The sequence below is a fragment of the Botrytis cinerea genome, chromosome 12, assembly GCF_000143535.2.
Source record: "Botrytis cinerea B05.10 chromosome 12, complete sequence".
NCBI classification, from domain to species: domain Eukaryota; kingdom Fungi; phylum Ascomycota; class Leotiomycetes; order Helotiales; family Sclerotiniaceae; genus Botrytis; species Botrytis cinerea.
In genome coordinates, this window is record NC_037321.1 from 1,371,917 (window position 1) to 1,399,408 (window position 27,492).

The 27,492-nt window shown below is 45.2% G+C and overlaps 9 protein-coding genes across 13 annotated transcripts; 4 read left to right on the top strand and 5 right to left on the bottom strand.

Annotated features, from left to right (window-relative positions):
* Window positions 1-97: 97 nt before the first annotated feature.
* Window positions 98-3,983, bottom strand: BCIN_12g04100 (hypothetical protein). Of its 4 annotated transcripts, XM_024696421.1 has the most exons (4): window positions 3,886-3,983; window positions 2,634-3,735; window positions 2,314-2,580; window positions 98-2,250 (listed from the first exon to the last, which is right to left on the bottom strand). In XM_024696421.1, exons 2-4 carry the CDS (start codon window positions 3,685-3,687, stop codon window positions 458-460), a joined length of 3,114 nt encoding a protein of 1,037 aa, XP_024552231.1. In that variant the 5' UTR covers window positions 3,688-3,735; window positions 3,886-3,983; the 3' UTR covers window positions 98-457. The 4 variants fall into 4 exon arrangements, with proteins under 4 accessions (XP_024552231.1, XP_024552230.1, XP_024552229.1 ...); XM_024696423.1 differs by having other exon boundaries at window positions 98-2,580; XM_024696422.1 differs by having other exon boundaries at window positions 2,634-3,983.
* Window positions 3,984-4,010: 27 nt separating this feature from the next.
* On the bottom strand, window positions 4,011-6,338 carry BCIN_12g04110 (hypothetical protein). Its single transcript, XM_024696424.1, has 4 exons — window positions 5,996-6,338; window positions 5,718-5,904; window positions 4,399-5,659; window positions 4,011-4,330 (listed from the first exon to the last, which is right to left on the bottom strand). The coding sequence occupies exons 2-4, from the start codon at window positions 5,779-5,781 to the stop codon at window positions 4,297-4,299; spliced, it is 1,359 nt and encodes a 452-aa protein (XP_024552232.1). The 5' UTR covers window positions 5,782-5,904; window positions 5,996-6,338; the 3' UTR covers window positions 4,011-4,296.
* Window positions 6,339-7,208: 870 nt separating this feature from the next.
* Bcrdi1 lies at window positions 7,209-9,335 on the top strand. The gene is made up of 4 exons (XM_024696425.1): window positions 7,209-7,667; window positions 8,242-8,567; window positions 8,628-8,676; window positions 8,730-9,335. Exons 1-4 carry the CDS (start codon window positions 7,574-7,576, stop codon window positions 8,858-8,860), a joined length of 600 nt encoding a protein of 199 aa, XP_024552233.1. The 5' UTR covers window positions 7,209-7,573; the 3' UTR covers window positions 8,861-9,335.
* A 13-nt stretch (window positions 9,336-9,348) lies between these two features.
* Window positions 9,349-11,203, bottom strand: BCIN_12g04130 (hypothetical protein). Its single transcript, XM_001546540.2, has 4 exons — window positions 10,916-11,203; window positions 10,624-10,857; window positions 10,307-10,561; window positions 9,349-10,233 (listed from the first exon to the last, which is right to left on the bottom strand). The coding sequence occupies exons 1-4, from the start codon at window positions 10,929-10,931 to the stop codon at window positions 9,770-9,772; spliced, it is 969 nt and encodes a 322-aa protein (XP_001546590.1). The 5' UTR covers window positions 10,932-11,203; the 3' UTR covers window positions 9,349-9,769.
* A 346-nt stretch (window positions 11,204-11,549) lies between these two features.
* BCIN_12g04140 (hypothetical protein) lies at window positions 11,550-16,016 on the top strand. Its single transcript, XM_024696426.1, has 3 exons — window positions 11,550-12,814; window positions 12,895-15,456; window positions 15,509-16,016. The coding sequence occupies exons 1-3, from the start codon at window positions 12,600-12,602 to the stop codon at window positions 15,519-15,521; spliced, it is 2,790 nt and encodes a 929-aa protein (XP_024552234.1). The 5' UTR covers window positions 11,550-12,599; the 3' UTR covers window positions 15,522-16,016.
* Window positions 16,017-16,021: 5 nt separating this feature from the next.
* BCIN_12g04150 (hypothetical protein) lies at window positions 16,022-18,870 on the bottom strand (the record flags this gene model as incomplete). 2 transcript variants are annotated; one of them, XM_024696428.1, is made up of 3 exons in its annotated part: window positions 18,806-18,870; window positions 18,568-18,716; window positions 16,022-18,481 (listed from the first exon to the last, which is right to left on the bottom strand). In XM_024696428.1, exons 1-3 carry the CDS (start codon window positions 18,843-18,845, stop codon window positions 16,193-16,195), a joined length of 2,478 nt encoding a protein of 825 aa, XP_024552235.1. In that variant the 5' UTR covers window positions 18,846-18,870. The 2 variants fall into 2 exon arrangements, with proteins under 2 accessions (XP_024552235.1, XP_024552236.1); XM_024696427.1 differs by having other exon boundaries at window positions 16,193-18,481; window positions 18,568-18,806.
* Window positions 18,871-18,983: 113 nt separating this feature from the next.
* Window positions 18,984-20,099, top strand: BCIN_12g04160 (hypothetical protein). The gene has a single exon (XM_001546543.2). It carries the CDS (start codon window positions 19,186-19,188, stop codon window positions 20,023-20,025), a length of 840 nt encoding a protein of 279 aa, XP_001546593.1. The 5' UTR covers window positions 18,984-19,185; the 3' UTR covers window positions 20,026-20,099.
* Window positions 20,100-20,122: 23 nt separating this feature from the next.
* Bcnuf2 lies at window positions 20,123-21,932 on the bottom strand. Its single transcript, XM_024696429.1, has 3 exons — window positions 21,587-21,932; window positions 20,362-21,537; window positions 20,123-20,307 (listed from the first exon to the last, which is right to left on the bottom strand). Exons 1-3 carry the CDS (start codon window positions 21,680-21,682, stop codon window positions 20,194-20,196), a joined length of 1,386 nt encoding a protein of 461 aa, XP_024552237.1. The 5' UTR covers window positions 21,683-21,932; the 3' UTR covers window positions 20,123-20,193.
* A 1,291-nt stretch (window positions 21,933-23,223) lies between these two features.
* Window positions 23,224-27,465, top strand: BCIN_12g04180 (hypothetical protein). The gene is made up of 13 exons (XM_024696430.1): window positions 23,224-23,894; window positions 23,949-24,067; window positions 24,118-24,356; window positions 24,406-24,520; window positions 24,573-24,586; window positions 24,635-24,656; window positions 24,716-25,005; window positions 25,277-25,961; window positions 26,016-26,091; window positions 26,142-26,518; window positions 26,575-26,828; window positions 26,882-26,963; window positions 27,019-27,465. Exons 1-13 carry the CDS (start codon window positions 23,637-23,639, stop codon window positions 27,083-27,085), a joined length of 2,598 nt encoding a protein of 865 aa, XP_024552238.1. The 5' UTR covers window positions 23,224-23,636; the 3' UTR covers window positions 27,086-27,465.
* The last annotated feature ends 27 nt before the right edge of the window (window positions 27,466-27,492 follow it).

Below are 27,492 nucleotides of genomic sequence, written 5' to 3' on the forward strand. Positions count from 1 at the left end.
AACTGGTAGGTGTTAAGCGATTTACAAGCTGAGAACCAACTATAGTATGGCAGATTTTCACGTTGGACATCTCGTCTAGTATCTCGTCCTGTATCTAGAGGCACAACAATATTGGAAGCGGATTAATCAATGGAACATACAGAATGAGAAGCGAAGTTATGATGGTAAGAATGTTTAGATGGATAAAAGCTACAGTGAAAGATATATAAAGCCCGGATATACATATTATGAATAAAATATTGTAAACATCAGCTCCTCGGATATTGCTGCAAAACTGACATCTCTATCTCATGGCACTGCCAACAGCTCGATCTCCATACAAATTTCGAATGATCCTTATTTATGCTCATATCGCCACAATTCTCCCTCCTAGATAGCAAATTATTCCACGTTAAAGCCTAAGAAATATCTCTTGGCCCTCCGTAAACTTCGTCTTAGCTTAGCGAACCAGGCGTAGCTAAATTTTCAAAATTGGCTGTTTGAATGGCGGTTTGAATGGTAAAGTTTTCGTTCTCTTCCTAGCAGAGCCTGGCAAAGTCCCCGAAGCAAAACTGGCCTGTCGCGTAAGACTACTCAAGCTTTTTTCTGAGCTAGACGTAGGTCGGTATGACTGTTGTGAAAAATTGGGCGACATGCTCAGTGCAGATGCCTCGCTCGCCGTAGTCTCGGTGATTGGCTGGGCATAAGTGGGAATGGCAATTCTCTTGAAGTGATCGGGATGGAAGCGACCAGGAGTTGACTTGCTTCTAGACATGGGAGGTGTCCTGTGTTCTTCCAGTGCCTGGGACGCTCGGGAAAAGTAGGTTTCCTTCGGAATCTCATCTGGGACGAATGAAAGTTGAGAAGAATGAAGTGAGCTCTCGTTGCTGGTAAGGAGCAATACGTCCGATATGGATTCGTCGAACTCATCAGGTGTATTGGATACTTGCGATTCGCCAAGCTCAGGAGAGATGTCGCGGACTGCAATTAATCGTGTTTCTGATTTCTCAGGTGTCACAATTTGAGTCTCTTGAATTTCAGGACTGGGTGGCGTAGAAGGTCTACCAGTCATAAGGGCTAGCGGCCTATTGCGAAATGTTGTCCGTCTACGCGTCTGCAAACCAGTTGACTTTCTTTTGGCGATTGTTGAAATCGGGCTTGGGCTATCAAAGATGTCCTCTTGCGTCTCGTTCATAATGTCTCTTGACTTTGGCCTTCGAGGTCTCCAAATATCGGCCTCTGGTATTCTTGATGCTTGTGTAGTATTCTGCCGACTCGTGGAATTGGATAGCTGTAATACCTGGCTGCAGTCGTTACCTTCAGTTCTTGTCGTTTGTGATTCTTGCACTGTCAACCCTTGAATTGAAGAAGTTTTCTTGTGCTGATTCAACCCTCTTGAGAAAAACATCCCGGTGATTTTTTCATCACCGTCCACTGGCTTGTTCAAAATCGCATCTTCTTCGGAAGTATAGAAATCATCTTTATCGTCATCCTTCTCGTTGCTCTGATGCCTTTCCTCTCCCGATTCGTCTTTAGTGGAGAGGATATCCCCGTCGGTTGGCTCATCTGATTGTTGTGCATGGACTGCTTGCACATTGAAGCATTTTCCACCCTCTCCCTCGTCTTCATGTTCACTCTCGTCTTCAGGTTCGTCCTCGTCGTCCATCTCTTCATCATTATCGTTACCAGACCCGTCGCTTTCTCCCATCTCGTCGATATCACTTGAAATACTGATGATGCTTCGTTCCGATTCATTGATAGACAACACATCCTCCTCGCTATCTTCTTCGTGGCACCTCTTCAAGCGAACCGTCTCCATGTCCCGCCAAATTATGGAATCAGATGAATTGCTTCTTCTCTTGACCTCGAAAGATCCTCCAGATGTCTTAGAGTCCAAAGAAGGTATTCTGACACGCCAGTCAACTTCGACTCTTTCATCAAAGGTGACTCTTCGGCACACTTTCCCAGTGGGCGGCGGCAGAAAATTGTTTTCTGCACCTGGAATCATTTCATCTCCAGAAAGATACCCATTAATCGGTTGATCGTCCAGATTCGTCTCCCAGTCTCCATGACTCCGGCTATCATTGTCATTTTGTTGAATTTCGCCCGTTCTAACTGCTTGAGACTCAACTTCAATCACTAATGGCGCACTAATTGTAGCTTTCTTCTTCGGATGTCTGTTGATTTTTTTCGCTAGAGCTCTTTTTTTAGCTTGATCATCTGGCTCGCCGACTAGCCCGTAGTCCCTTTCGCGAACCAACTCTAATTGTGCTACTCGAGTAGTCAGTCCCCATATGCTAACGCAAACACCCTTTTGCTTGGGCAACAGCATACATCTACCAGTGAGACTTGTTTCAGCTCCAACGAAACCATCAGAGTGAGAAGAGCTCATTCCATGGCGATTATTTGATTCTGCCCGAGGAGATTTGGTGTAAGGATGTGGGAATCGAAATTCTCTACTATCAATCTTTCCAAAGGCGCCATAGTATGTCTGAAACACTTTTCTCTCGCTCTTTGTCCGCCCAAAACTCTGTATAACTTTTAGGGCATCCGAAGAGTCTTGAGAGATTGGATCATCTAGGATTTCAGCTGAAGGCTGCACTATACTCTAATCAATATTGTATCACACACTCTTTGAAAAACTTTGACCATACCATTTTCATCATATTTCTCCTGACCAAGTTCTGCCACTCTTTCAGATACCAAGTGCAACTCATCCACTGGAAGTCGTCGAGGTCTCTTATTCTTCCTCTTATGTTTTTTCTTTGGGCTTGGACGACCACCCTTGCGAGACGTGTGGTCAATGTGGGCATCCTCTGAGTCGCTTGGGCCAGGCATACAATCAGATGAATGACTAGCATCATGCAGTCCAAGAATCTCGATCTCAAGGTCATTAAGATGATTGCTATTATTTTCATTTTTGTGTGAGCCCATAGCCGTTCTTGGAACTAACCGCGATGTACCAAATGGAAAACAGATATCTCGGACCTCAGGATCACTTAAAGGCCGTAAATTGGATGTGCGCGAAGCTATTCGAATGTGTTCTTCAAGACTGGTAGATTCTTGACTGTCATCGAATGTTTCATCGCTACGGGGGTCGGGATTTTTGAACAATATATTTAATTCAGCTGGGCGACGACACCCACGATGAGATGGGGTTACTTTTTCATCGTCTTTCTTTTCATGGGTCGATGCACTCGATAATTCTTCGATAGGATGTAAAGTAGCGAGTTTAGACGCGATGCGTTGCTCCCTCCGTGACTTTTTGCGCTTCGCGATTGTTCTTAAAAACCTTTTGGGTAATATTTTGCTGAGTTGCTTTGAATGTGAAACATTTTCATGAGGGGAAGAACGCAGAATATCAGTAGATTTTGGAATCCTTTGCACAACTTCATCGCCATCTGCAGCTACAGATATTTCTTTACCTTCATCTCTTGTAGCTTCGCCAGTTAGAGATTCCGGTGGTTGCACGATCGGGGTTGACGGTGATGTGGTCGCTGCCTCGTCATCACTAGCGATGATTTCACTATTGGAAATGCGAGAATTGGGATTTTTAGGCGCCCGAAGATGTCTTCTCAAAAGATTAAATCTGGTCATCTGAGGAGTCCTCGGTAACACTTGTTCCAGTTGAGCGGTGGTTATACCACCTGCAAAAGGGGAAATGACAGAATTTCGCGATGCGCTTGCAGGTGTCTCTGGTTGCGCCATGGCAAGACCGTGCTCATATGAAAGAATCTTGATGAAGATCAATTCTCACTGTAGGCAGAATTGATGGTGAGCATGATTATGATGATATTTTCAAATTTTTGATATAGTGAAGAAAAAGATAGAAGAATGGGTTAATTAGGAAGAGTGTCCAACATTTGAGAGGCAAGAATTCAAAGGTCGTAAAAAGATTGCACCTACCTAGCACCTAGGGAAGGCACGATGGTGGCATTTCCCAATTGGGACCTTTATTTCCTTTTCACCGATTGAGAAGGAACAAACCAACACCCACCCACCCCAGCATTATTTGAATCTCAAGAACCAATTGAAACCCATGGTCAAATTAATTTGATTTTGCCTATCAGAACACAATGATGGTATGAGGAAGAAACGACACCGCGTTTGCTCCCAAAAAGTCGTCGTGGCTTCCAGTGCTGTAATATCTACTTTGAAAAATGTTCTTTTTACTTGGTAGTGATCCAGCAAAAGTTTCCGCAGGTCTTCAAGGTCATCCGAAAATCCAGTGTCCCTGCCATGAACGCCCCTCGACTAATAAACAGGAGATGAAACAGAAAACATAACAATATACAACCCATGTCCAGCGTGATCACTTTAAAATGCGCCAAATACATATGGAATCATTGCACTGCGATTTATGTTAGTACTGCATCGCATCAAGTATGAAATTGCTGAGGTTCGGGGAGGGGGGCTTACCCAATTGCCAAAGTTGCACTCAGACCGATCAAAGCCCGAGTCTTAACTCTCTCCTTCTTCAAATCGGCAGCCACCTTAACCTTCTTAGCTGTGCCCACCTCCAGAGTTTCTTCCTCTTCCTCATCTTCCTCGTACTCTTCCGCCTTTCTCTTCGAGCGAGTTGGTATTCCTGCGTCTTGCTTGACAGCAGCCTCTACCATTTCTTTCGCTTTGGCGATCATAGCCTCCGTATCTTCTGGGAGAGGGAGATCTGGTGTACCAGCTGGCATCTCAACCTGAACGTGAGTGTGGGTGGTTTCGACATCGCCATTAACTTCAACATCAGTATCAACCTTGACTTTGACCTTTGGCTCCGAGGTTTCTTCGCTTGATTCCTCTGTGGTTGGTTCCTCAATCTGCGCCTTAACTTCCTTGATTTCCTTAACTTGCTCCTCGACTTGCTCCTCAACTTGCTCCTCGACTTGCTCCTGAATTGGTTGGGAAGTTGTGGACTCTGTAGAATCCCCCTTTTCCTCGGCCTCAACTACGCCATTTTCCAGGACTTGTTCAAGTACATTATTGGTAGCAGCCGCAACAGGTTCCAAACTTGCTAGTCTGGCACTTGGTTTGCGTGCCCTTGCGATCTTGCGTGGGGATGAAGTTGCATACTTGCTGGGTGACGCGGATCGACGAGGGCGGCCACTTTTGGTAGTTAGTGCAGCTAGGGCCTCAGGAGGGGAGATTTGAGGGGCCTCGTCTAATTGTAGCTTTGGTGCGGGAATTGGAGCGAGATCTTTAAAGTCAAACTTTGGAGGGGGCGCAATAGATTTAGGTGTCTGGTCTTTAGTTGGGTTCACTTCAATTGGCGCATTGTCAAGCAGAGCTTTAATCCAAGGCAAGATCTGGTATTCCTCTGCAAGCTCAAGCGCATGATGGGGTGGGATCCAAACATTCCCTGCGGTCTCATCTATAGAGGTTGTTGGGAGGCTCTTGATATATCGGCGTTCCATCTCTTCTTCCGCAGTCTCCGAGTAGGGGAAGGTAGCCTTGAACATTCCGGTCGCGCTGATGAAGCCATCATTGCTACGGCGCATCAAAAAATACGAGGCGGGTGAAGGCTTGAAAATGCCGCTGTGGATACCTTTGGGCAGCGGAGCACGTAAGTGTGCATAATCGAAAGTCCCCAAGTTCTTGGGCTGGGTAGAGTTTGATTTGTTGAGTTGACCTGTCTTCACAGCAAGATCTGTCTGACCCAGTCTTCTTCTGGCGACTAAGGTGTCATCTGCGAAAACCGTTAGCTCTGGATCTCAACCACGTACGCGACTGGCGCATCGCCTTACAAGATGGAATCTCCGAGGTCATCAAAGGATTGACCTTTGCGGGCAAGTGTCGCGAGGCAGGCATTGCGATAGAAACTGGCTCAATGACAAGGCGCTAGAAAGGATGCGGATAGAGGATTGTCGGATGGAATATTAGATTGAATAAATCTAAAGGGTGCGTTAAGAAGATTTCGGAGAAACTGTAATTCTGTTTCGTGGTTACGCGATTAGCACACATTTTTGATGATCTTTTGATTCACATTCATACCGCAAGGGGAGCATAAAAAGAGGAAACGTACATGAAAAACACTTAACACGATCCACGCCTTCTTGATGTAGATGTTGCGCGTTGAGCGTTGAAGGAAGGAGTGTCCGGTGTGGTGAAGAAGCTTTGATCTTGTTCGCGACGGGACACGGAGGGAAAGTGGAAAGAAAGGTTATCGAAGAAAATTGATTGGAGATGCCCGCCAAAATCGCAGTAATTATACCTGAGTACGCGATATCAAATGTGCGCCTTAAATCGGAGTAACCCCAGACTGATCAAACTCAACAACGAGCAGGAAGCAATGCAGGATGATGAATTTGTGATTGTGAATGCAGACGTGAATGTGAATGGGTGAGTTCCCGTCAAGGATCAATGGCAAGTGGAGGGAGGAAACGGTACAAAAGCAAAAGAACACAAAGTCAGTGTGGGAGATTCTGCGATCCCTGAGGGCTTTGGACTTCCTGACAAGAGGATTGGTGGTTTTCTGATGATGCAAAGTGGGTTTGCCGGGGTGGGGGGGAGGAATGATCAGTGGGAGAGATGTACGAGCATGTATGTATGTCTGTCTGTATGTATGTATATATGTATGTACGGTGTGCTCGGTATGTACGTTGCAACATTGTGTCCAGAGTCGGAGCTTTCATCCTTTCTCCCACTCCCATCTGCCGTCTTCTATTCGCAGACGGATGGCAGACATAACGTGCCCTCGTACCGCAACACACTCCAATCCGACCTACTGGCATTCACTACACCCAGATGCACGGTGAGGTGGACAGGACATACTGACAGTGACCATATCTTGAATAATTCTACAAAGAACAAAGTGTTTTACATTGGCTTGCCTAGGTACGTGCCGTCCAGCTACTATACCCAGTAGGTAGCAGGTGGCGGGTGGCATATATGGAGCATTCTTTGACTGCATTTTGATCTGAAGGTGTTGCAGTCCGTCCCAGCTACCTAGGCACTGGTATATTAGAGAGGTCTCTATCCAATGTCAACCAGGTACAACGTTCGTGTGATGGTTCTATTGCCTTATCATCATCATGATCATTGTTGTGCCACGGTAGAGCTATCGGACTGGAATGTCAAGCGTGGAAAAGGAGACGCTGGGGAGGGGGGAAAGCTTCTGGAACCAGCCCAGTTTGGGATATGTTTGGTTGATTAATTGATTGGACGGGGATGCCCCTTTTATGATGGACGGCAGTGTGTCACATGACATGATCTTGCCATACCTGTTATATTTACCTGGAAACTCTCATTGATTAACGTATGCCGCTATCGCCCATCCATCTCTTTCGAACACTCTCTGGATTCCAATCTTTCATCAACCCCTTCTCCTCCCTTTCACACAACAAGCCCAAAAGAAACATATCCTCACCATCACGAGATTCTTGCATACTCCTGTGCCTTCGTGAGTGGGCAAGGATCATAGCTCAAGCCCCACTCAGCTGCATCTCGATTGCCAACGCTGCTGTATCAAAAGTGCAGCATCCACAAACTCAACAGCTTTTAAATTTCTGTGTTTGGACTTCTCCTTACAGATCTTCCTTTTCTTATCAATTCCACCAAGTTACGCCGGCTACCCTTATAAACCTACTACAACACATCGAAGATGGCGGACCAACAAGAAAATGAGCTCTTGCCCGAGACCACTGATGGATTCAAGGTGGGGGAGAAAAAGACTATGGATGAGTATTCCAAGATGGGTACGTTCTGAAGCCACTTTCATCCTGTCTTCTGTGTTGCTCTTCAGATCCTGCGATGATCTTCAGCTTCTATCATACCTAGCAAACGCCTCTGGGAGTGTTCGTGGCCTAGCTGGTGTCAAGTCTACCCCTCCAGCTATACCCCGCAGTTGAAGCGGTCTGGAGAAAACTACGTGAAATGATAGAAGGGGATCTCATTCGAAATAACGTTTCTTTTGGTATCTTGATTCTATCTGATCATGGCAACTCAACCATGTGCAATAGTTTGTACAAGAGTTGTTGCAAATGCCTTTTAGTTGCCACATCGACTCTGGGGTTACAAAAACACTATCTTTCCACTCTCTTTGGCTTTCCAAATTCGACCAGGACAATGGCCAGAAACTTCCCACTTGATTACAGATCATCGAATGATCTCAAGTTTGAAGGAGGTAGATATAGTGAGATAATATGTCACCACATTCCTTATCTCCCTATAATCTACTGCCCCAGCAGAACCCCAATGCTTCCTCATTGGCTTATCCCGTAACACAAATAATGGCCATCTACGTTTTACTGACTCTCTATTTCATTGCAGATGCTGAAGATGAGTCTCTTCAACGCTACAAGGAATCCCTTGGACTTGGCGGCGGTGGACAGGACCTTAGTGACCCAACAGATCCACGTGACTGTATTATTCTCACTCTTGAGATGAACTCTGAAGGCCGCCCTCCAGTCAAGCTTGAGCTTTCTACCCCTGATGCTCTCAGTACCTTGAAGGATCATCCTTTCAAGATTAAGGAAGGTTCTAAGTTCAATCTTACTGCTACTTTTAAAGTACAACATAATGTTTTGAGTGGTCTCCAATATGTTCAAGTCATTAAGCGCAAGGGCATCAGAATCGACAAATTGCAAGAGATGATTGTAAGTGCTTCCGCGCATGTCAATATTTACACTATGTTTCATAAACTGACTCTCCAACAGGGAAGTTACGCACCCAACACTGACAAGAACCCTGTCCACACCAAGCGATGTACGTTCACACCAAATCTATTCCAAGTTCTCCAAACTAACCAAACATTCTAGTCGCCGATGAGGATGCCCCAAGTGGAATGATGGCCCGAGGTCACTACACCGCCATCTCTACTTTTGTCGATGACGACAAGAAGAAGCATCTTGAATTCGAGTGGTCTTTTGATATCGCCAAGGACTGGTAGATGTAACCATCTGCTTCACATTTGATCTTCTGCTTTTCGCCTAACATATCGCATTCGCCTCTTTTGACATCTATTCCAATCTTCGCATAGCATAGCACTCACATGACAAGTTTTCGACATCCCTTTGCGCGTATATGATTTGGACGAATATCTTTTGGACGATTTCATTTTTGTGTTGTGGCTAGGAGATTAGTCGATCGTTCTCTTCCCTACTTGTTTTTCCTTGCAAATTTATATTTTGGACAGAAAAAAGTTATGGGTGGATAATCAGATAAGTTATGGACGGATGATCAGATGAGTTATGAAACGAAGATGTTCGATCATATCATGCACATGATCTGGATTGAACGAACGAACGAGATGTGTAGTTGAGAAAGTAATAAGCATATTGTGGTTGTTTGAAGGCATACTTCCCTTGCGGGCAGGCGCGCATACATTATTTTAAATTCAAAAAGACTCATTCACTTTTCCTCGAGTATAGAACTTCGTATCTCATTGTATTTCGTATCTAATGTGTTTAAATGGATGAAGAGAATCATGTTACATGACTGGTCCTGCCCTGGCATCCATTCATGGGTATCTTCTCGTATTTCTATGGAATTTTGAATTTACAAAAACGCAATTCGTAAGTGTGAAATGACATACAGCATATCATGACCACAATGCAGTTTTTGGAGTGCAGTGTCTTGTATACAATGGAATGATAGGGTCGTTGCTCATTTGCATCTCAACTGCTTGGCAGAAGAATCTGGCGCACAGCGGGTTCTCGAAACCTGTCTCAGCTGTCGCGAATATGCTTTTTTAATAATTGCCTCCATGATGTCGAATGGCGGGAGTAGTGGTTGGTTTGAAAATAGCGTATCGAAAGAAAATAGGGTCTAGTGTTTAAATGACGGCTTTCTTCTTGAATCACAAAAAGTAATCTGGCAGAGTACTGCCATCGGCCGTCTTGTCCTGCCCGGCTTGCTGCATTTCCCCCTTGTGTAGATCGTTTTCCGGCGCGGCAGCAAATACATTGAAGAACCTCTCCCCAGTGTCGCTGACTTCTAGGACACTTGCCATATTCCCGCATCGGTAGCAGTAATTGGGCGCACTCCACACGGTACTCAATCGATCATCGTAGAGAACCTGGTAGCCTTCCTGGCAAAGTTGATGGGCTCGCAATATGTGCGACATCTTATTTACTTCGAGGAATTTCTTCACAACTTGCGCGCCGAACGTGTAACCCGCACCGCGAGGCGAGAGGGAGAATTCGTCGCGCTCGGGATCGGGGTCGGACCAGACCAAGTCGGCCATAGGCCCTTCGTGGGGGATTTCGCGGAAACGGTCTATGATTTTTATTTGATCGATGGAGTGTATTGAAGGAGAGAGACCTGCAGATAAATGTCAATATGTGAAGGCTTTCAGGCCAAGGAAAGCCAGGTAGCATTGTGTTGGGGAGCATACCTCCGTGAACACAAAATATTTGATCATTGATGACCACACTCAATGTAAGGAAGTCGAACATATCCGTAAAATGATGCCATACATTTGCATTTCCATATTTCCTGGAGCACTCCGTATAGAAGCCATACGACTGAGTGACTCCCCTCGACTCATGATTTCCTCGTATTAGATGAACGCGATGGGGGTATCGTAGTTTAAGACAAACAAGAAGAGAAATCGTTTCGACGCTGAACATGCCTCTATCCACATAATCCCCTAGAGAAAGATCATATATTAGCATTGGGGAAGTGTGTGCGGAGTCGGAATGCGGGGCATACCTAGAAACAAGTAATTGGTATCTGGACAGAACCCTCCAATCTTGAATATCTCAATCAAATCGAAGAATTGCCCATGGATATCTCCCACTACAGTAACAGGTGCCAACACGTGAACCACATTACTCTCTTGCATAAGCAGTTCCTTCGTTTTCGCGCAGATTGCTTCAATCACCGATTCGGCGAGGAGATTTTTCTTGTAGAGACTTTCTATACACTGGTCGAGATCGACGGAAGCTATGGATATGTATAAGTATGGCCTCTTGCCAGCTCCAAAGGCTCACGGTATTCTTACATGGCAGACCGGGCATATTGCAAAAGGGTGCAGGAGTTGATCACCTCCGATTTGCGCCACCGAAATCTAATATTGAAGAATGACAGTTGATACAACCCGTGATTTTCTGGAGAATAGTATTTTGGCAAAGCAACATGGTCGCTCAAGAAAGTATTCAAGTCATACGCAAAGATGAAAACGTGGGTTGGCAGGCAGGCAGGTAGGTAGGTAGGTAAAGAAAGAATAAAAACGATTGCGCCCTATCAACAAATACGTAGCGGGCGGGCAACATGTACAAAGTTGATTATCAAGATTACGTTGGTTGAGAATAATATACCTGGTTCATTTTGGCAGGCCCATTCCATCAGCCTTGTACGCTGCTGACTGGTAGCTAGGGCGCAGTGATTCCAGATGCGTGCCTGAGGGTTGCCTGAGGGTTGTCCGAGGGTGTCTTAGTCTTAGCATCAAGCTGCGCGGTGAGTATTGAGGGTTGTGCTTCAAAGGTGCACCGTAGCTAGTGCAATGAATGAATCGTTCAGTTGGCGTGGTCTCTCCAGTACGTTACCCTTGCTGAGCCTTGTCACCTAACTGCATGGGAACATGAGTACGGCGGGGGGCAGCATCTCTTCTGGTCTCTCTCCTCGCATTTTCATCCGAGTGCAATCAAATATTCCAATACTGGCATCCATTCCCAAAACTTCTTCCCTTTTCCTCCCCGACGTCCATTACAACCACAGCTCCCGTTACCAGTTGCCAGTTACCAGTTACCCATAAGCTATTCACTTCCAAATATTGTAATTCTTGCATTTCCTCCCACACCAGTCACAGCCAATCAACCAATCACACCTCCCCCCATCTCGGCCATAGCCCTTCTTCTACCGCTTCCTCTCTCTGTCCCTGGCGCTCGCCCTCAGTCTCTACGTGCAGTAGAAGAGACGAGGAAAAGGGCACCCCAGTTCATATTCACAGTTGCTGATCGTGTCACTGGAAACTCCAATATATTATCAAAGTTGCCTACCTAGCCACTGACTCTCTGTACTTTGGGGAAGTGCACATTCTTCTTCGCTTCTCTTCAGCTGCAGACATATTCGCGTGGGCAGGCCGAGTCAAGTCATGGTCAAAATCTGAGAAAGGAAAGAGGAAAAAAGAAGTCGTTATATTTGTTTTTCTGCTACTCGTACACTTCTTCTCTATCCATTCCATTTTCAATCGCTTTTGCATGTGGATGGATTTGTTGGGCTGGGAATAAGTGAACCTAGCAAGGTACTTAAATAGTACTTTCTTTTGATTTATTTGCTGGGGAGTCCGGGGGGCTACACACATCCATACAACAGTCCATCCTTGAGTACGGTCCATGTTTTTTTTTACACAGTACCGTTGCACCACATTATTCTGAACATCCCTTTCAATTTCGCGGCCAACAAGAAAACCTTTTCTATCCATCCAAGTCGTCGATGCTTTCCATTGTCGCAACCACAAGGACCAAGATACCAAGAATTCACTAATAAGCATATTCAACTTCTTCACATTGCTCCTCGTCTTTCCGTCGCGTCAGCATACTTTGTCTGCCATCCATAAGGTTACCGGTATTTTATCCATTTGGTTTCTCGACTCAAGTTCAGCCCAGTGCCACGCAAATTCATCCCTCGGCCGATCGATGATTTGTTAGTAAATAGGATTCTTTTTGTACAGAGGAGAGTCCGTTATGTTGGGAAATTGGTCTCAAGGTGGTCCTCAAGGACCACCACAAGGACCACCACATAACTACAACAATAGTTACTCTGGTCCACCTCAGAACTACAACAATTCTTACAATGCTCCTGTACCTAATAAGACACCTCGTCTTCCAATATGCTTCACGTGCGGTCAAGAAGGACATTACGTCAAGGATTGTCCGAATCAAAATCAAAGTGGTCAAGCGTGAGTGATGAGTTGTTTCCACATCTTGATATTTTCTTGTATCTTTTGTTTTTGCCAAGAGTTGGGCTAATGATGTCAAGTGCTATGGTTGCTCCCCAGACAACAAATGTCAATGGATATGGTGCACCACCCCAAACAAAACAGTGGGCAAGCGTTCAAAGTGGCCAGATGGGTTCCAAATATGCTCCCTATGCTGTCCCTGGAAGTGCTCCAATGTCGCAATTCACGGACCCTGGCCACAATTCTCAGTTCAATGGGCCAATGCCATCTGCTCCGAGTCCGCTTTATCAACAACATTCCACACCAAATCCACAGCAACAGGGCCCCCCACAGCAGGCGTATCCTAACCAACCTGTTGCCAATGGAACTAACTACAACCATCCATCTCAACAGCAACATGGATCTCAAGGCTATCAAGCTCCGTATAATCAACATCCCCAATCTAATTCACCACAACCGTATGGGCCATCAACTCACAATCAAAATGGATCACAGTATCCTCCCCCATCCGTCCCAGCTACTCCCTTTCAGTCCCAAAATAATGGTTACAATCAAGGTTACAACAGCAGAAGTTCATCAGTACCTCATCAAAGCAATGGCACGCCAAATCATGGGCAATGGGTTGGTTCACCGCCAGCGGCGTCTTCTCCCAATGGGCTACAACAACAGCAAGGTCAAATGCAATCAAACCCTGGCTATAATCGTGAGTTCAGAAGGTCCCAATCACAACAATCTCAGCAAAGTGAGGGTCGAATGTGGGCTCAGCAAGGGGAAAGTCGAATGGGATCTCAGCAGCCTCAGCAAGGTACAAGTCGGGGGGCATCACAGAATCCACCGATGACATCCCCGGAGTTGAATAAACGCGGGCTGTACATTCCTCGATCCAAAAACACTACACTCACTGCCCCTTCAAACGCTTCTCCCCAACCCGCCGAGGTACCAATACCTTCAAGAGCCTCAAGTGTGGCGAGTACACCATATGGCTCGCCCAGCTCAAGAGACAACATATCTGAATGGGATGGTCAACCGGCCGTTTTAAAGGAAGAAAGTCACCGGACCGATGAGGAAAAGCAGTTTAATTGGGATTACAAAAAGATCTTCCAAGTTGCAGGCCAAAGACATGAAACTGTTGCACTTGCCCAGCCTTTAGCTAACAGATTTGATATGACCCCAGTCCCTCTCATCGACAAGAAATCAACCATCTCAATTTCAAGGTATGCAAGAAGAGAAAATTTGAAGGAGTATAGACAGAGTGTCAGAAAGACACCTCAATGGCCGTACTTGCAAGAAGATCCAACTTTCCAGGAGTTGAAGGCTGGAGAAGATTCAGTATCTTTCCAAGACCTTGATGATTTTATGCAAACGAGGCATGGCGATGCACATGTATCTATTACAGCTCGAAAAGCCACCGCTGCAAATATACCGCGCACAGCTAAGCGTAAGCCAAGCCCAACGGAGCAAGATGACATCGATGAACAATTACAAGCTGATGTTTCAACTCTTAAAAACAATAAACGTCAAAAGGTTGATGACCAGTCATTCAAATCTGCGGATGGCTTGCCCAGATTTTGTGGTGATGATGCATTGAAAAACTCTCCACCTCTGGCTGAAGCGCCAGACGATATCTGGGCTCCTCAGGCAGGAGAGAGTGCCGACCCAACTGAAGCGTTACTGGCATCTCTGGGTGTTTCTGGTGCTCCGAAACCGGTTGAGCCTGGACCTCCAGTCATGATCCCTATGGAGGACCTTCAGCAGCCTATCTACAGTCCCCAGCAACCTCTTTACGAAAGTCACCAGACCCCTTACGGTTCTCAAAATACCCAACACAACCAACAACCCACGTTCAATGCTCAGCAGCAGCCTCCGTATACTCAGCAACCTCCGTTCAATGCTCAGCAACCCCCATATAATTCTCAACAGCAGCCTCCATACAACCACCAACCACCGTTCAATGCCGAGCAACGTCCTTTCAATGGTCAGCAGCAGCCTTCATATAATCGTCAACCTTCTTTCAATGCTCAACAACCCCCTTACAACCCACAACAAACTCCTTATAATGCCCAGCACCCTCCATACAACCACCAACCACCGTTCAATACTGAGCAACGTCCTTTCAATGCTCAACAACCTCCATTTGTTGCCCAGCAGCACTCTTTTAATCCTCAACAGCCTCCTTACAATGCCCAACAGCCTTATAATGCCCAGCGACATCCTTTCAATCCTAACATGGCAGGTCAACCTTTTAGACAAGACCCAAGCTATGCTAATGCTCGCCCTTCACTTTCCGGACCACAAGGCTTCATTCACCAAAACATACCTCCGCCACCACCACCACCAGTTGAAGAGGAGCCTATGTTCGACCCGTGGCCAGAACACAATGTTACGACAACACCGCCTCCCCCTGATCACACGGACAATGATAAGGAAAATGGGAAGAAAGATAGTGAGGGAAATGCTGTACCAGATTCTCCTTTGAGTCCCACTTCATTGGAAATCCTTGCGGAGATAAAGAAGGAACCTGCGAAACCACGAAAAATCGTACGAATAATTAGTGGCAAGAAAGGCAAAGAATCGTCGCGTTCATCTGAGGAAGCCACTCCGAAGCTCAAAAGAGCTCCACCAGTGGTCGATGCAGCTTATGGGTAAGATTTAAAGCTTGAAACTGTTTACATTAGCTAATACATTATTTTGCAGTCGCCGTTGGTAGCTCAACTCTTAACATTACCCCTCGATAATTGGTGGCTGCTCTTGGTCAGGTAAACAGCATATAGTTTGCAAAAGAGCCTTTTTGGATTTAACAAACCTTCAAGTAGTTGGTTGTTCATCAGGGCTCTGTTTATATTCTTTGTACAAATAAAAATTTCATACACGGGGCGGCGTTAATTGGGTTTTTTTGAGATGGAGTTCAGGAATGCCTTTTCAGTTGATGGTTTTCTGTACAATCCTCATTGCGCATACATCAATGCATTTTATGGCATTGCAAGAGCCGATGGAGTGAATGAACCTAGAGAATATATTCTATTTGGAGACTCTTCAGTGGGAATCCGTTCGTTCTGCTTAAGGCCACTTGTTGTTCGGAGCGAGCACCAAGTTCAAAAGTCTTGTATGAGAGCGGGATAATTCAGTAGTATTTAATGCCAAGCTACTTGCTTTGGCTAATAGTAATGCTAGTGGGCTTGTTTTTGTCCCTGGCTCTTTATCAAACAATGATCTTTGAATTCAAATTCATTGGTATTACTCTAATGTTATTGTGACTAATTATTTCATGCCTGTGCAAGATTTGTTGTAACCGTAAGCCTCCTAGTGCAAGGCATTCCATCCAGCCATGTTTGTATTTTCAGAGGGTAGCGCAGCCAGTCGCACGCGGCAGGATATCAATTATTTGACTAATCTATCATGTTCTTCATCATCGTCATCACTACTTTCTTCCTCTTCTGCTTCATCAGAGTCTTCCTCTCCGGACTCTTCTGTTTCTCCAGATTCTTCATCATCGTCGTCTTCTTCGTCTTCCTCCTCGCTTTCCTCTTGCTCAGACTCGGCTAGCCAGTCATCAAGAGTCTTTTCCTTTCCAGGAGCTGTACCAGAGCCACCAGCATTGAATCCATTCGTCTTGGATGGCGAAACACTGGGCCTGAAATCTTTCACCGCGCTATCTAATATTTGTCCTGCAGTCATAACTTTCTTCTCTTCATATTCATTCCGGGCGGAATCAGGTTCTCGTAACGAAGGGTCTGGCTCGGAGCCAGCTTCTACCCAAGGAGGCAGTGCCTCATAGCCCTTTAGCCCGTGCATACCGCCCTCTTCTCCAACCACGAGGCTGGCGCTTCCGAGAGTAAAGCTAGTGCGGCTTTCGGAGGGGCTGGGGGTGTGTGGGATGGGTTTGGGGGCAAGAAGCATAAGGGATGCGAGTTGAGTGGACGAGGGGATTGCGAGGAGAGATTTGTAGAGACGGGTGCGGTCGCGAAGGTCGTATGAGGTATCGTAGCGTGCAAGAAGGAGGATGTAGTTCCAGAGAACGATGATGGGGTGATCCGGTTCGGATTCTGGTTCGGGAGGTGGAGAGAAGGAGGTTTGTGGAGGTGAGTCAAGGGATGCAAATCCTTCATTTCCTTCTTCAATGCCGGCATAATCGTGGGACGGTTCGGGAGGTGATAAAGGCTTGATAGCCTCCGGTTCTGGCGCAGTCCGATTTAGATGATGTAGATAGACCTTAGCAGCTAGAAGAACAATTTGTAATTTTGCAGGCTCTGCCTCATCAGCAAAACCCTTTGCTAGAATTCGAAGAACATCTGGTGCAATGTTGTTCTCTCCATCAATACCAGCAAATTCTCCTACAAGCCAAATAATAGTGGCTCGAGCCCGCGGGTTTGTAGCTGTGTCTAGATTCTTGGCTAAGCGAATAACGGTATGTGTATGAGATGCTGGATCTTGTTGTATAAGATGCCTGATTACAGTAAGTGACTCCGCGACTAGATTGCCATCTAGACTTGTGATTTGCTTCAACAGTAAACGTAAGCATCTTGCGGACGTTCTAGAATCACTTTGTGCACATCGACCAATAGCCCTCACCGATTCTCTCACCAGCTCCCGGTCCGAGCCACGAGAGAAATGCTCCAGCTCGTTGAGTATTAAACTTTTGATATAGGCGTCGCAATGTGGAAATATTAGGGTGAGCAATTCGAGTTTGAGTTCCCATACTTGCGGTAGGTCGGTTGATCGGATCAGGAAATGAGAGGCGTATTTTACGAATGCTTCGGGGCGTGTGAGACATACGGAGACGATATTGTAGAGGGCTATGTGCTGGATATCAGAGGGGCCACGTAGAAGAGCGATAAGAGGACCGATGCAGTGATTTATATAGTCTGGTGTTCCAAGAGCCACATAGCAGCGTGATACTGCTATCACGACACCAGAATTGCGGGACTGAAGAAGTGGCTTGACGCTTTTGAGGAGAAGCTCGAGATCTGGATCGAGGACCTGGATTGTTTCGCTGGTTTCTTCGGTATCTTCTTCTTCTTGTTCGGCATCGGAATCACCGTAGAAATTATCTTGATTTCCGTTGCCTTTAGGGGTGGCTTTGCGGACGCGCCGAATGCGTTTGGGGAAGGATCTCCGTGAGTAGATAGTCATTAAGTGAAGAGTGGCCATTTGTGACCACTCGTCCATATCAACTAATTTCTTTACGAGACCTCTGTAATGCTTGTGAATAAGGTCGAGACGTTCCGGACATATTTCCAAGAATGCGGTTACTGCTGCACCTGCTACGTAGTATTGTCGATCGCCCAGTAAAGTCGAGAGGTAGTCTAATAGTTGTGGGAGCGTGTTTGGATCCAATCTGTAGCACTTCGGGATAGCTAAAGCTGCCGCTTTCCTAACGTAGGGGCTCATATCCCCCAGCCCCTTCTTAATGGCCAATGATACGATTTGACTAATAACAGGCACGCGAATTCCAGACATAGTTTTGAGAGCGAGAGCTCTAACTTGTGGGTTGCCATCAGAGAGAGACTTTTGAATCGTATTTATAGAGAGAAGGGCCAGGTCCGGTTCTTGTTCCGCGTGGTTGAGGAGATAGATGTAAACCAGCTTTTTGATCTCGATATTTGGGGATGCAACGTTCTTTACGACGGACGAGAAGAATGTGAGGCATGGTTGGGAACGGTACATCATCTGCAAGTTCTGTTAGAGCTTATGTCTCGACGTTCAAGCCCCATGTTGGTCGGACAGAGATGCGCAGAGGAGGCGGGGAAACATACAGAGATGACCTTCCTCAGCCCCTCTAATACCTCCCTATCATGTCTACTATCCAACAATTTCTTAATTTGCTGGGGCGGCAACGTCTTCAGCGCCCCCGCTCCTCGAGAGCTTCTTGCAGATTGCGCGGCATCGAGTGTGAGTTCCCTTGCTATTGTCGTTGTTAGCATAAAGTCATTGTGCCACATGGTCGCAAATCTGTGTCTTGGTGAAGTGAAGCAGGAAAAGAAATGTTCGTACCACTTTCCAGCAAGCTGGATATTCTAGATATGGATTCCATTTCATGAACAACGAAAGGAGATTACAGAGGAACATGATCAATGGGAGCTTGTAATGGTGGGGCTGTAAGCGATTATTATTGATCTGGCTCGCTCCGCATATTTGCGGGATTGCATCATTTGTTAATGACAATCTTAAAGAATTATCAATTCTTTGTATTTCTTCACCACTTGTTCTTGTCTATATATGTGTCGCTGCTGACTTTATTCTCGTGGTTCAGATGTTGGAAAATACGTTTTACTATAGACCATTAACATTCAGCACTAACTGTAGCTCAATTCTTTAGAAACGATTATCATTATTGCCCTACATCGAAGAACGACAACTACACTGCGCTCGAAATGCCACCCTCATATATCACACTACCGCCAGCTCTTCCTTCCGAACTTCTGACTTGGATATTGGATCATGGTTCTTATCCTACCACTATCCTAATCTGCAAATCTCGCGCGGCGTTCATCTCATCCCTTCTCGCAGATGTCACCTCGAGCACCCCACCGTTACCACCATCACCCGTCGACACACCTTCCTCTCCTGCCAATCCGACGACCGGTGTCGCACAATATCAAACACCCTCTCACTCACTCCTCATAAAATCTCTCCGCCAGATCTCCCTCTCACGTCACATATCTCTGATTTATATTCCCACGATCTCTCATTTGCGCGCCCATCTCTCCGTCCTTTCCACAGAGACAGCTTCAAAGATCGGAGCTCCACCAGATCGAAAATGGGATAAGGTGGGTATGGAAAGGGCGATGATTGTTGTATATGGATTGATAGACTTACATAGGGATACGAGTGAGTGGAGTGCACAGGGGCTGGGTAGGAGTTTGTCGGGTCTGGTTGAAAGTAGTGGAAGGGACAAGAGGGTAGTGGTATGTTTGGAAGAGAGAGAGAGGAAGACAGAAAGAAATGGGTTAATAGAAGTAGATGTTGACGGCGATGAAGACATCGGCGGTCAAATCAATGACAGAAATGGGCTGGAATCGGATGGAGACATGGGACGAGACAATAGAGCCTGGAAGGGGTGGGATGAACATGTTCCGATGCTTAATGGAAGTGTGAGGCGCACTGGGTTAGAGGCTGAAGATAACGGATGGAGTGGAAGAACTATTGAAGTAGGCCGAATATTCGCAAGATGGTTTGATTTCAGAAATGCAGAGTGGAGTCATCATACATAGTAATCTATAAGCTAAGAAAGGAATACATTTGCTTGGAAGCCATTATCATCATCATATATCAATAGGTATACCCAAACGACACCGGCCCCCCAACCTTTCATACTAATTCATCAGCATGCCTGTCATGATCGCTAGTCCAACATGAAATCCAAAAGCTTTTACTCCAAATCAAATAGACTGCTCCATTTCCGTGATGTATAGCTTAATATGCGAGTCCATCTTCAAGAACTCGTCATGTGCACTATGTATTTCATTCTCAATGTTTTCTTTCAAATCCGCCATCTGTGTCATGTCAGTAAATTTACAGGTTATTAGCAGAAATTTTGATGTGCGTACCTTTTTCTCTGTCTGCTCTATCCTCACTTTCCTCCTCTCCATCTCCCTGCCTTTCTCGTTTCTCTCTTCTGTGAGCGTTCTATGGACGGCTCGTAGTTCTTCCATCCTCTCTTTAGCACTCATAGCCTTTGCTTTGCTACCATCTCTCAATTTCTCTGTTCGTTCAAGATGTTTCGACAATTGTCGCTGTAGCAAGGCCTCGGTTCTCTCCACTTCACGAACATTGTTTCCCCTTTCACCAAGGGCATCTCGCTGTCTCGCCACTTTCACATTTTCATCTTCCTCCTTGGCCAGTTCGATCGAAATCTCTTCCAGAAGCTTCGTACATGAAACTACATCTGCAGAGACTACTGTGAATGTATCGGTCGAAGTCTGCAAGGCACGAGCTCGTCGATCAAAAGTGTCGATTTGCGACTTGTCAGTATTTAGTGCGTTGCTCAAATCTGTTAATGATGCTTGCAGGGCAGCTGGTGACTGAGATACATATGGCTGTAACTTCGAGCTTTCCTGTCTCAATTCGATAGTCGCGGCAGTTTTCTCCTCCAGAACAGCAGTCATCTCCTTCTTCTTTTTAGTGAGTCCTTCAAATCTTCGTGCCATTTTGTCTTGGCTTTGGCGCAATTCCAAGAGCCTCTTTTTCAACTCTTCATTGCGCTTAACTTTCTCTGAAATATGGACCTCCATAGCCCTGCGGTTTCGTTTTAACTCATCCAAACGGCTTTCCATCTCTTGGTTTTCCATATATAGCGTCTCGATTCGAACCTTTGTAGTCTCGGCCTTGTTGAAGTGTTCATCGATAACCTGTGTTTGACTTTCTCTAAATCGTACAAAATTGATGATGTAAGAGAATATCTTCACTAGGCGTTCGTGTGTTGGCTTGTATAAATCTTGGAACGAGAAATCCGTTATGCCACATTCAAATAGCAACCTGCGTAAACTAACATAGAAACCCATAAGATTCCTAGTTTCTGCTGGAACTATATCTGGATAGTCTTCACACACGTCTTCGGAAGCTGCACGCATAGCGGGATCAATTGTATCGCGAGTCGTGTTCATGAGCAGCTCTGCAAACCATTCGAAGATCATTTGAATCTGGAGCGGATTGGGCTTCAACAGGTCCGCTGCAGTAAAAGCTACACCAATATCGCTGATACATCCTGCAATCTCTTTTTCGGGCTACCATGATCAGTAGGAATTCAATGCAGTCATGATATGATCATCTCACCAGGCGCATAAATGAATCGCTCTCTTCCTCCTTCTTTTTGCCTCGATTCTGTTGTTGTGAGCTGGGAGCAAGGCTCATTCGTGGATTATAAGACATTTTGTGTGGTGCTAGCCGTATTTCTGTTATTAAGTTGAAAGCTGACGGCGCAAATTGTTATGCTCAATTTTGGTACTTTGGTGTGTTTTGCATAGGTATGTGGTTCTTCCGTCGTTGTTTGCAAAGATCGTAAAAGTAAACAAACGGACGGAGCAACCAACTACCGATAAGATTATGTGTAATCACGTGATACTGCTTCAAGATGGACTTCGATGAAGGATGGTGAGGTTTGGTGATGAAGCTCCTTGTCTACAGTATTACTTTCTGATTGGAATCAATGTCAAATTGAGTATCAAAAGGATACAAAATCTATTAGAAGCGTGTCAAGTGATCACGTACCCCTCTCCATCCCTCAATAAATTGCCGATGCCCTTGTATCAGATCAGCTACGGAACGGTTCTGAGATATCATTCTCCGCTATCCTCTGCACTCAAGCTCGATGGCTACGGTTTCTGAATGGCTTTTGTGTACTAGCTCTTCCAATCCGAGGCCCCTTCGAAATCAGACTTGAATCAGGATCTTATTATCATGGACATGTAAAGCCAGTTTCTCACAGCTACGTATACTTAGTAGTCTGTCTTCTTTCCCCACTCCAGCATGATTCCATACCCTTGTGTTCTCTGCGTATTGACCATGCCAAAGTGGAGTCTGGCAATGCTTAGAATGACGTCCAAACAAATATCGAAAGCTATGGAGTAGCACACACGTATCCTACAGACTCGGCCCAGTTATCTTCCGATGCATGCAGGATTATCCAAATCAAAACTCGAATATTCTACTCTGTCTATGTTTGCAGGAAGCGATCAAAGATAAATGATATGGATACCCACCGACCCTATGCTCACTGATTACACATAGTAATTTGTCACCAGTGCCTCTTCCCCGCATCCAGGCCGATTTCTCAGATCAACTGGTCATAGGCTACCCAGCACACAAAACTAACTGCTAGCTGCATCTGTCTAGCATCCATAAGCCTCGATGTAATCGCACAGTAACTGGAATCATTTCCGCCGATTAACTCACGTGATCACAAGCTGGAGCTAGATTACACTATGTGGCAGACAGATATACGAGTCTATGCAATGGCATGACTTAGCCATACACCCTCGACCATTCTAGCTTGCAATGAACTGAGACTGTATTGTGGGATAGGCGGGTATTCCTAGAAAAATCAAGATCGATGTCGTGGTCCTGCATTGGGGGGTTCGTGCGAGCATACATTCCCATGATTTTGCAATGTAGCATCCTCCTCCGCAGAGATCCCACGATGAACAGGTACCTAAGTAGACGCCTCGTCACTTGCGTCGTTTTCTATTTGACACTTTCCTTATATCTCCCACCGGCTTACCCGTACATCGTTCAACAAGTTAACCCCGTGGCTACCGTCGCATCAATCAAAACATATCAAACCGCGGGGCTAAGAGCTAGTTTAGTAATATGAGGTCACCCCTTGCTTTCGATGTGGGGGGGGTTTTGCATATGATAGATCCTTACCATCCAACAAAGAAACGAAAGAACGAGCCCCAAGCAAACCGTTGAATGGCTCAATTCTCGAATGATATGTAGTACTCGTACTAACACTGTCTCCGAGATCCCCCATTCACCCTTTCATCTTTCCACCCTTCCGGGTGATTTCTCATAATGACCTGCCTGCAGTCTGCAGTCTTCTAAGCCGAACTTGTAATCGATACTAGTTCCCTTTGAGACAGGTTCTATATGTCAGACCTTTGTGTAAGTCTACATGAGCATGAGAATTCCTCGGCTATTAGCTTGCTTCTGTGTGGTTAGGAAACTATATTAGCTCCCTTCCATAATTCCTCAAGTAAACAACCACTTAACACTGTTCCTAAGTATCTCTCTTCCTTTAAACCCAAAGTTTGAACCCACTCGGAACGAATTGACAATACACCAATATTATACTGCAAGCTCCCTCGATCTTAGTCCTTCTATCAGAATGGCTATTCTCATTCCCAGCATTTCTAACGGTGCTGTCGAAGATGTCTCAAGCGTGTCTCCTCATGTGACAAAGGTCACGGGAGCTAGCCCCAAATCACATCACAATTCCAATTTCAATATCATTGATATTCGCCATGATGGTGCCGAAATTGAGTTGAAGGATGAGATATTGGCATCTTTGAGGCCAAAAAGTGGTCTCAAAAGTCTGCCCACCCTGCTCCTATATGATGAACGGGGTCTACAAATATATGAAGAAGTCGGTATTTGTTTACTTGGGGCATTTATCAATCATGTTAACTTATGGATTCAGATCACCTACTTATCTGAATACTACCTCACAAACGCAGAGATAGATGTCCTTGAACGTTCCGCGGAAAGTATTGCTGCAAACATACCTTCTAACTCCATGGTTGTTGAACTGGGAAGCGGGTTTGTAATTTTCGTTGAGGTTTGAAGCTTCTAGAACTAACAATGAACAGTAATTTGCGCAAGGTGAGTATATTACTACGAGCTTTAGATGCGGCCGGCAAATCTGTCGACTACTACGCGCTTGATCTTTCATTGAAAGAGTTGGAGAGAACTCTAGAGCAGGTTCCGGAATTTAGATACGTGAAATGCCATGGACTTCATGGAACTTATGACGATGGTCTCGCATGGTTGAAACTTCCTGAAAACTCCTCTAGGCCAAAGTGCGTTGTATCAATGGGATCGAGCATTGGTGTGTCTTTACAATTTTTGGTTACTGGCAATCAACTCACCACGTTCAGGTAACTTTCAAAGGCACGATGCATCGGCTTTTTTAAAGAGTTTTGCGGAAGTTTTGAGCCCTTCGGACATGTTTCTCATTGCAATCGATGCGACTAGTAATCCAGAAAAAATCTAGTAAGTCCCACAAAGTGATCACTTATGTGGTCTTTATCTAATTTTGTTATAGTCATGCTTATAATGGTGTGTCTACTCAATTCGAAGACCTTTCCTGCGGCTAATCTTGATAAGACAAGAAAGGGGTCACCCATAAGTATGTACTCGCAATCAATAGAGATCGATTAACAGTCATTTGCTTACTCTTCACAAAAGATTTGTCCTAAATGGTTTGATCCAGGCGAACAAAATACTCGGAGAGAACGTATTTGATATTGCAGATTGGACTGTCATCGGAGAATATGTATATGACATGCAAGGTGGCCGTCACCAGGCCTTTTATTCCCCAACTCGAGATATAGTCATCAAAGACGTTCTTGTAAAAGCAGGAGAACGTGTGAAGATAGAGGTCAGTTTGAAATACTCACAGGAAGAAACAGCCAAGCTAGTGAAAGATGCTGGGATGACAGAAGCTCAGAAATGGTCAGCCTCTACAGATGAATACAGTAAGTCTCGTATTATTTTTGTCTTCCCCAGATTCTATTTGAACCGGCAATTTCGGAGGTAGACATCAAACACCACGGGAATGTACATGGTCTTATGATCACGGAAACCATCGGAGTGGGGTGTCTCCCAATCGTGCATTTGTGGCGCATGCTTATTCACTTTCTATCTTGGGACTGAAATCGGCATGGCATGATATTACAAAATGCGTTTCCATAATAGGACAACTGTTATCCGTATCCCGTTGAATTCTGTTCTGACGTAAATTTGAAGATTTGCACCTCTTATTAAAGAGCACAATGGCATTTGACTCGAATCCAGACGTATATGCGTCGTCTACAGCCCCAACTTTTGAGGATTGGAAAGATCTGTGGTCAGTATGGGATACTGTCACCAGAAAAATGATTCCAAACGAAGAATTGGTCGAGAAGCCAATTAAACTTCGAAATGCTTGCATTTTCTACCTGGGACATATTCCGACATTCTTGGATATGCAACTTAATAAGGTTACTGAAGAGCCCCTTTGTGAGCCTTCTTCGTATCCCGCAATTTTCGAAAGGGGAATTGATCCTGATGTTGACAATCCCGAGCAATGTCATTCTCATTCCGAGATTCCCGATGAGTGGCCACCACTTGAAGACATTCTATCATATCAAGAAAAGGTAAGAACAAAAGTTAAGAAGCTATATGCAAGCCAAGCACTTCCCAGAAATCTTGGTCGTGCACTTTGGTTGGGGTTTGAGCACGAGGCTATGCATTTGGAAACTCTTTTGTATATGTTACTGCAAAGTGATAAGACAATTTCACCCACTAGCGCTAGGCCGGACTTTAAAGGAGAAGCAGTAAAAGCCAAAGCATTGCGAGTGCCAAATGAATGGTTTACTATTCCAGAGCAGAAAATCGTAGTTGGGTTAGATGACCCTGAGGATAATTCTGGACCTGACAATCATTTTGGGTGGTATGTTAAACATGATTCATTCAAGCACAAAGAAAATATAACAATGTTCCACAGGGACAATGAGAAACCTTCCCGAGAAGTTGTGGTTCAATCATTTGAAGCCAAAGGACGACCAATCACTAATGAAGAGGTAAGCCATGCCTGAAATGTTTGCGAGACCCAATTTCTAACTGTCAACAGTACGCTCTTTATTTGGAACAGACACATGAAAGCAAGATCCCTGCTTCATGGATTCAAAATCAACGGTCGAACGGCTACACCAACGGCACTTCAAATGGATACAGTAATGGAAGTGTAAATGGGTCAACTTCGCCTCGGTTAAGTAAGGCATATCTCGAGGACAAGGCAGTTCGAACAGTCTACGGTCCAGTGCCACTTGAGTATGCCCTAGATTGGCCCGTCTTCGCTTCATACGACGAGCTTTCTGGATGTGCAACCTGGATGGGGGGGCGAATCCCGACGGTTGAAGAAGCTCGAAGTATTTACAGTCACGTTGACGGCTTGAACGTAAAGAAAGCAGAGAGACATCTAGGCAAGACTGTGCCAGCTGTTAATGGGTAGTTATAGAAGTGATATTGCTTCAAGTCGTATGGAAGGACTAATTCATGAACAGGCATCTAATAAACGAGGGCGTTGAAGAGACGCCACCATCACAAGTGTCTCAAGTCAGTGGAAGCTCTCAAGAGCTTTTCACCGACCTCAAAGGTGCTAATGTAGGATTCAAGAACTGGCATTCAATTCCCGTTACTGCTGGAGGCAATAAACTTGCTGGGCAAGCTGATATGGGCGGAGTTTGGGAATGGACCAGCTCACCGCTCGTTCAACATGAAGGATTTGAGCCGATGCCTTTGTATCCGGCATACACTGGTATGTCTTCCTATCTTTTTTTCTGAAACAATTTCAAAAACTGATCTTCCAAGCCGACTTCTTTGACGGAAAACACAACATTATCCTTGGAGGATCATGGGCAACTCATCCTCGTATTGCTGGAAGGAAAACATTGTGAGTCAAGTCGGGTTGATTTATCCTTTATCCCAATACTAAGTGAATTATTTAGCGTCAATTGGTACCAGCGGAATTATCCATATACATGGGCAGGTGCACGACTAGTTCGTGATCTCTAGGTTGGCTGCATGCTTTGAATATGGGCGTTAAAGCTTCTTTCACCGTTCAACATGGGAGGAAGCACGCCACTATCACTCGAGCGAATCAACTTCGTCTTGAAAAGACCACAATATAGTAACATCAAGGATAAAATCAGTTGGATGAGTTTTGCGACGTTGAAGTTTTCTTTTTCTTTTTCCTTTGGGTTATAATGACTCAGATGAAATGACTTTGATAACTATGAACGGATTTGGGTAGCTATATGAATTATTCGAGAGACTTTAAGATGGAAACAATCAAATGATCCATTACATTACCCTGTCATTTTCGTGTTCGCGGCTAGCAGTTCAAGTTTTGCAATATTTTTGGAAAATGATAATAAGTCAAGATGAGTCTCCCAGACATTTTATGAAATATGTGCTCATTG

Excerpts from the sequence above, each read along its gene's own strand:
- BCIN_12g04130 (XM_001546540.2), bottom strand. Across the intron at positions 10,562-10,623 it reads TACCAATTACTTGTTTCTAG|GGGATTATGTGGATAGAGGC; the intron begins GTATGCCCCGCA and ends ATCTTTCTCTAG. Across the intron at positions 10,234-10,306 it reads AATATTTTGTGTTCACGGAG|GTCTCTCTCCTTCAATACAC; the intron begins GTATGCTCCCCA and ends ATTTATCTGCAG.
- BCIN_12g04180 (XM_024696430.1), top strand. The coding sequence starts at position 23,637 with ATGGCTATTCTCATTCCCAGCATTTCTAACGGTGCTGTCGAAGATGTC. Across the intron at positions 25,962-26,015 it reads CCTGACAATCATTTTGGGTG|GGACAATGAGAAACCTTCCC; the intron begins GTATGTTAAACA and ends AATGTTCCACAG. Across the intron at positions 26,829-26,881 it reads TTTGTATCCGGCATACACTG|CCGACTTCTTTGACGGAAAA; the intron begins GTATGTCTTCCT and ends TGATCTTCCAAG.
- BCIN_12g04110 (XM_024696424.1), bottom strand. The coding sequence starts at position 5,781 with ATGCCTGCCTCGCGACACTTGCCCGCAAAGGTCAATCCTTTGATGACC. Across the intron at positions 5,660-5,717 it reads GACCTCGGAGATTCCATCTT|ATGACACCTTAGTCGCCAGA; the intron begins GTAAGGCGATGC and ends CGGTTTTCGCAG. Across the intron at positions 4,331-4,398 it reads AGTGCAACTTTGGCAATTGG|TGCAATGATTCCATATGTAT; the intron begins GTAAGCCCCCCT and ends CATAAATCGCAG.
- BCIN_12g04140 (XM_024696426.1), top strand. The coding sequence starts at position 12,600 with ATGTTGGGAAATTGGTCTCAAGGTGGTCCTCAAGGACCACCACAAGGA. Across the intron at positions 12,815-12,894 it reads CAAAATCAAAGTGGTCAAGC|TGCTATGGTTGCTCCCCAGA; the intron begins GTGAGTGATGAG and ends AATGATGTCAAG.
- Bcnuf2 (XM_024696429.1), bottom strand. The coding sequence starts at position 21,682 with ATGTCTTATAATCCACGAATGAGCCTTGCTCCCAGCTCACAACAACAG. Across the intron at positions 21,538-21,586 it reads GCGATTCATTTATGCGCCTG|CCCGAAAAAGAGATTGCAGG; the intron begins GTGAGATGATCA and ends TGATCATGGTAG. Across the intron at positions 20,308-20,361 it reads TAGAGCAGACAGAGAAAAAG|ATGGCGGATTTGAAAGAAAA; the intron begins GTACGCACATCA and ends GACATGACACAG.
- BCIN_12g04100 (XM_024696423.1), bottom strand. The coding sequence starts at position 3,687 with ATGGCGCAACCAGAGACACCTGCAAGCGCATCGCGAAATTCTGTCATT. Across the intron at positions 2,581-2,633 it reads GGAGAAATATGATGAAAATG|TGCAGCCTTCAGCTGAAATC; the intron begins GTATGGTCAAAG and ends ATTAGAGTATAG.
- BCIN_12g04160 (XM_001546543.2), top strand. The coding sequence starts at position 19,186 with ATGCCACCCTCATATATCACACTACCGCCAGCTCTTCCTTCCGAACTT.
- Bcrdi1 (XM_024696425.1), top strand. The coding sequence starts at position 7,574 with ATGGCGGACCAACAAGAAAATGAGCTCTTGCCCGAGACCACTGATGGA. Across the intron at positions 7,668-8,241 it reads GGATGAGTATTCCAAGATGG|ATGCTGAAGATGAGTCTCTT; the intron begins GTACGTTCTGAA and ends ATTTCATTGCAG. Across the intron at positions 8,677-8,729 it reads CCCTGTCCACACCAAGCGAT|TCGCCGATGAGGATGCCCCA; the intron begins GTACGTTCACAC and ends CAAACATTCTAG.